At 30.7% G+C, this 6,557-nt stretch overlaps 1 protein-coding gene across 1 annotated transcript in view; it reads right to left on the bottom strand.

Moving 5' to 3' along the window:
- Positions 1 to 5,074, bottom strand: part of LOC119682123 (cell death protein hid-like) — a 9,832-nt gene extending 4,758 nt beyond the window's left edge. Inside the window, exon 1 of the mRNA XM_038095490.1 lies at positions 5,068 to 5,074. Within this exon, the coding sequence (XP_037951418.1) occupies positions 5,068 to 5,074 (7 nt within the window). The remainder of the gene's footprint in view (positions 1 to 5,067) is intronic.
- Positions 5,075 to 6,557: the final 1,483 nt, after the last annotated feature.

Here is a 6,557-nt window from a genome sequence, read left to right as displayed (position 1 = left end):
TAACACACAAGCTTTACAAACAAAACGCCTTAATTTATGCAACACAATATTAATGATTTCCGCTTCCGTGCAATGGAAGTGGAAGAAAAAGTAGAAGTGGAGGAAAAGCAAGTGTTACTTCTACTAACATACACATGAGCGGTAAGCGCTAAACTCTGTTCCGAGCCTCGTATCCTGTTATTCCTGCGATATTTTTTAATAAGCCTAACATTTATTTGATCTTCTGATAAAAAAAGCTTAAAATAACACAAACAAAAAACAATTAAAAATACACAAAGAGGAGAAAGTAAAAGTGAAAAAGTGGAAAAGTGCTAATGAGAAAAAACAACCTTTTCTGTGAACATAAATTAAACAAAGACAGGGGAGCAGAGCAGAACAGAGCAAACTTATAAATTAAGAGATCAAAATTCAAAGGCATGCACGGCCATTCAGCAAGCCAAGTTAAATGCTTAGTCAAGAAGTGAATTAGTAGCTTTCTTGTTTACCACCACCCAACACTATGTAGCCCTAGTACTACAGTGTACAATGAGCGTTGCCCACCTTCAAAGCTCATTGTGTACTTACATTTCAATGTGGTCATTGACTTTCAAACGGTAATTAAGATAAAATCTCCACAAAGCTCTTTCTTTCTCACCATTTGGGTTGATTATTTGAATATGCACACTACATCCTTTTTCTTTTTTTTTCTTTTTTTTTGTCATTTCAAGGTTGGCCAACACTACACCATCTGGTGTGGAAAATACTATTCGTTTCGCAGATGAAATTCTCGCAAACTCGGCTTTGTTGGTGTTTCGGTAATGGAAGTGCGCTTTTAATAAATTCCTCACCGATTTGGCTTCCATGCTGGTGTGATGTGAAATTTTTACCATTCCCTTTTATTGTTCACTTTTCTTTTTGCTTTTCTCTTTGTCTTTTGTGGGAATTTTCGTTTTTTTTTCTCACTACTTTGCATTCGATGCTTCAAGTTTGTTGAGCATTTTTACGTTTACTGCTCGTTTAACGTTTAACGTCTTCTTTCGGTTATTTTTTCCTTTTAGGAATAGTGCAGTCAGTTCGTTTTGCCTCTCCTCTGCGTTTGCGTTTGCCTTTGATAAGGCGTAATTCCTAATTTGAGTGCTGCCAGTTTGCTAATAATGTTGTTAATAATGATGTTGTTGCGAATAACGACAGCCCCACCTTCTTTAATAAACACATGCTACGCCCATTTAAGTAGCTTTTATGTTTGAGAAAATTGTTAGTTGCAAGTCTACTAATTATTTTTTTTCCATTTTCAGGGCTTAGGATTTTTTTACTGCTATTCCTGGATGCCATTTAAGGTATTTATCTGTCTTCTAATTGTGTGTTAAGGTGCACCTTAGGTAATGCCATCATCTTTCTATCTACGAGCACTTTATTTTGATTTTTTTTCCTTAATGTTTTCGCAAATCCTTTAGATTTTCTTAATTTCCTTTAAGTAGTTCTGGATTTTTAATGTCCTGCCTGCATTGAAAGCAAAAAGCCAATCGCAATTGCATTTTCATTTTAAAATCTTTTACTTCATATGTTTTCTAAAAAACTATGAAATCCAACTAAGCAATCCTTAAAACTTTTACGAGTTCTTTAATTGGAAAAAATTGTGTAATATACGCGGTTGTCTTCGAATAATAAGAACAGGAAACGATATTTTTTCAGTTCGTTAACTTTTGAACTTTTTTATTTGATTTATTTCCTTTTCTTTTATTTTTTCTTGCAATTCTATGTACTTATAAGAGTTATAAAAGTTTTTAGTTTGCTAATTGAACTGGTATATACTGATAAAATGAAAAAAATTTATTAGTTCTCTAAAAAAATTGACAATTTAACCAATTAACTGATAAAAAAATATTTTTTTCAGACAAATTAAATTTATGGATAACTTTTTTCTTCGATGCCAAATAATTTAAAGTAACTTTTTCTCTGATATTAATATTGTTACATTGTTTCCGACACTGTCTCTTAAAGTATAAAAACTAAGAATATATTTTTTTTAAATATAATATATAATGATTTGTATATTTCCACTCATGATTAGATGTAAAAATAATTGATTAAACCTTGAAATGTACATTTCCACTCGTGATTAGAGCAAAGAGTAATTAATTACAACTTGAAATTACTAATATTTACAGAGTAGGGTACTAAATAGTGCTATATTAAAGCATTAATATATGTAAGTGTCCGTAATATCTAGGGCAATATATCAATACTGCTTGCCAAATGAAAATACTGGGCGTTTTTATAACATTTGATCTATTTGACTCAATTTTATACCAGTGGTCTTAGTGAAACATTTCAGGGGTAATTAAAAGGACAAAAATATAAAATTAAATCATTTTCAAAGTGATGGAATACCTGCTAACTTCTGGATATGAATATCTTTACAGAAAAGGCAATAGTAATCTGTAAAGTAGGTTTTATACTACTTTTTATCCACGCAATAGGACTTAAAAATTTACATTAAGACAATAGACCCAATGTTCACAGTCCCCTCGCAATAATAATAAAAGAATACCTGCTCATTCTAGTTTGTTAGTCTGATTTATTTATGCAAGAATATCAACAGTAATATCAAGTTCTCAGGATAAAGCGTACACATGGGTATTTAGCTTCCGAAATCAGATGTTCTTTGAACTTTGTAAATGTTTTCATGTTTGGAAAAAGTTGGTATTCCAGTATTTTTTTTAAACATTTTTAATTAATATTGTTTTCATGATATCACAACGGCCTATTATTTGAGCTGGAGTGAGTTTTGAGCACAACGCCGTCACTCCAACCAAACCGAACCTAAGGCCTTTGCAAAATTTCAAAGTATTATGAAAATGCGTTACCGAATCATGGATCTAATGTTTCGACAGTTTAAGAACATCTTATACTTAAAACACATTGCAAGTTAAATAATTAGTGCAGATTAACATCAAATTCTAATTGTAATTTTTTGGATTTTACACATTTACAGTCTTTTAATTAAGTGAGTTCTTAGATACATAAGTATATCTTAAAGAATATCTTACTTAAAGTAATTATCAGATAATGGCTTCTATAAGGATAACATTGTCATATACATTCTCTATTTATTCATAATTGTGATATGGACAGAAGCAATGGGTTCACAATATTTACAAAAAGTATTAAGTACGTAAGATTCCAGTTTCCTTAAACTCTGAAACTATCTATGTAGACATTAATATAGTATACAGACCTATAATACAAGCCATCTATACAATTAATTGTATTATTTCTATTTTTTCACTTTACCATATAATTTTTCAGAACAAAATTTTATTTGTAGTAAATCCAAGAGTCAGTTTAAAAAGTCCATATTAGCAATTATTAGTTCTCTCATTAGAACAATCAGAAAAATTCTTATTATTTAATAAATTCGTATTAAATTGAAATTGCTTTGAGTGTCTTTAGCATATGTTACTGTATCTGTTTACCCAAACTCCAATGAAGTGTTAAGAAAGTTTTCAAATAAATAGTTTCCATTAATTTTTATGAGACCTTAAAAAGTTCTTCACCAAATCTCAGCAGTAACTGTTCAGTCCTTCAAATGCAGGCCTTCGAAATGTTTTATGTATGAAATAGTCCATTAATCTGATATTCATGTGCTGTTATTTTTAGTAAATTACTTATGTTCGATGCTATTATTTGTTGAACATGCCACTTTGATGCCTCGAAGCAAATGGGCAATTTCTCTTAGTGCCGATTTTGTTTTGTTTAACTGACTACCAACCATAGACGTTTCTAATGTTAGTTAACTTGAGTTTGTTTTGATAGATTTTCTCTTGTTTGCTGTAACAAATAATATTTGCACATATTGTTTAGCAAGTTATAATACCCTACATACATCGAAACTTAGAAATTAAATTGCTTAGCATACTCAAAGTAGCATAGTCAGAGTACTACTAGTCAGAGTACTACTAGTCAGAGTACTACTAGTCAGAGTAGTAAATAAAAACGGAAATCAGTGCTGATACTTAAAAGTACATTCATATAATAAGGAAATTGAGTGATTGATGAGAATGACATTTTAGCAATCACAGAACTATTCAATAAATAAAAGCGTATAATATTTGTTAATTTCTTCACTCTTCCAATTAAAGCTAAAGAGAGCCGATAAGTTGACGCTGGCTTTCTGACAGAAATAACCAAGGAAGAAACGGTCTTCAGGATTTTAAAGTCGATCCATCTGCTGTTTTGGACAAAGTTATAGAAAGTGATGGATGCTTTTTTCTTTGTTAATAGTGTCAACATGTCCGCATGCCACTGTTGAAGCAACAGTGTTAGCATCATATGATGTTACTTTAGTAGTTTTGCAATAATACGAACTTCTAGTTTGTTGAAACTATTTTCATTTTATTCTATTCTAACCTAAACCATAAGATTCGGGCAAGTTCACAGTCTTCACGATTAGTTCACAAATTATGTATGACCTCAATGGTGAACTCAACTATGTTACTAAAAAGTTGACACATAGAGATCAGTACCGAGATATCAGCACCATGTGAATTTAAGAATAACTCTTGGCTATCTCATCTACTCTCATATTTCCTTCAATATTATTGCATTTAAAAACCCAACAAAAGGAGACGTTATAATATATTAATATAAATTATTATATATTATAAATATTAATATATGTTATATATTATAGGGTATATCACTAACATACACTATCCACAATTTTACCGCTTTAAGTTAGGGTAGCTTATACCGGCGATCTTAGGGATATATTTAGGCTTATTATTTTACGATCTAAAAATTTAATTGCTTTAAATTCATTTTGAACCTTTGGCTAAGCATAAAATGTTTTTTAAAGAGGTCCTATAGCTGGGCAAAATCCTCAAAGAAGTAACCAGCTGACATAGTCATACCGTTTCGAATTCGATTGTTTTTATTCCTAAAAGACAAATTGTACTAATATTTGACAATTTTACTTTGCCCTTGCTTCTATTTTGATTGCGTATATTGACCTGAAAAAGAATGCAAGTATCAGGAATGCAGTATAGTTTTCGTACCTGCATTTCTTTAGAGTAAATATTTGCTTACCTTTCATTCTGAGCCTTTGGGACATTTGTCTATAAGCATTATCTATATGTCGCTACGTTTTTGATTGATAAAGTTGAGATTAACTTTAAAATTGCTTCCTTTGCCCCATAATTGAACACTATTATTCTTTAATGTATTATTTTAGGTTCAAGCTTTGTGTTTTAATCTGTTTGGGCACGTTATAATTAATTTATTAGCTTCGTTATTAATAATTCCTTTTTCAATCCGCTTTAATATGTTTCTTCCAAGTAAATCTGCGATTTACTGTAGATGAATAGCGATATATATACTGAGCTACTTTCTGAAGTTCCTGGACCCCCAAATGAAATCTCAAGGCAGACTAGTATGTTTTTATATAATTAGTTTTAAAAATTTTGGACCAATATAGGTTTTTGTTCTCACCGAGCCAAAGCGTTTTTGTTAGCTATTGTATATCGAAACATAGCTTTAACTCCTCCTCTGCAGACTTATCTGAAGATATTGACATTTTAGATTTCAAATGATATTTCTTAGTTCGATAATGAAATTGACTTGCTATGAGATTACACCTCAAGGTTATATGTTAAATGTTTTTTTCTGATAAGTAGTAGTGTTCAGGTATATAGTGTGCTTGAAAGTCAGCTTTGGTGATTCTTTTTGCTATTTCTACTGTTGTTTTAGCCAATAAAATGTGATTTTTCTGACTTCATTTGTTTTTATCATTTTTCTCCATTCTTATTTTGTTTCTTGTTTGTATAATTGATCGATTTGTTTTGTCTTCTATTTGACTTTTATGTCTTTCCACGTCATGCTGTGTCTTCGCGCTTAAATGGTTTTGTATTTCATAAATCATTTTTTCTTTCAATAAGTTTTTTACATTTTATGGTCTTTTTACTTTTGATTGTATTTTTGTTTGTATTTTCTCTTATTTCACTTAATTTAATCAAAGAATTTCACTAGGCAACAACCTTTGCCTAATTCTGTTACTCTGGTGAAAGTGCTTGGAATGAAATTTATTAGCACATCTTGTGAATCTACCTCTGGCGGAACATTAATAAACTTCCCCAAATCGATATGACTGCAGTCATCAATGGAAAGTATGGCAATTAATCAGTTTCAGTTGTGCGTGAGACCTACTCCACATCAAAGGTCATTTGAGTGATTGTATGTGATTTGTCCTGGAAGTTTGTTCGTAATTTGTTGTTTGAAATTTGATTGAATGTTGTTATCGCACACTATATACTTTATATATACTTTAAGGATATAATTTATGTACAAAGAGAATATGTTTTGATATGTAGGATAGCTGCACTTTAACATCCTAATTAAGGTCATAAGTTCAAGTCTACTAAATTACAGAAACTGTTAATTGAAGCAACATTATTCTCGAGCAGCTTCTTATGAATACATCTTAAGTTAGTAACAAGTGAAATGTACTGTACATACATCGGATATTATTTGGAGTAATTGAGTGTGATTTCATTTCATCTGTACACGTTATATGTATTCTT

Source organism: Teleopsis dalmanni, chromosome 1, assembly GCF_002237135.1.
Source record: "Teleopsis dalmanni isolate 2A chromosome 1, ASM223713v2, whole genome shotgun sequence".
NCBI lineage: Eukaryota > Metazoa > Arthropoda > Insecta > Diptera > Diopsidae > Teleopsis > Teleopsis dalmanni.
Note: the sequence above shows the minus strand (reverse complement) of the source record. Positions and strands in the feature narration are given on the sequence as shown.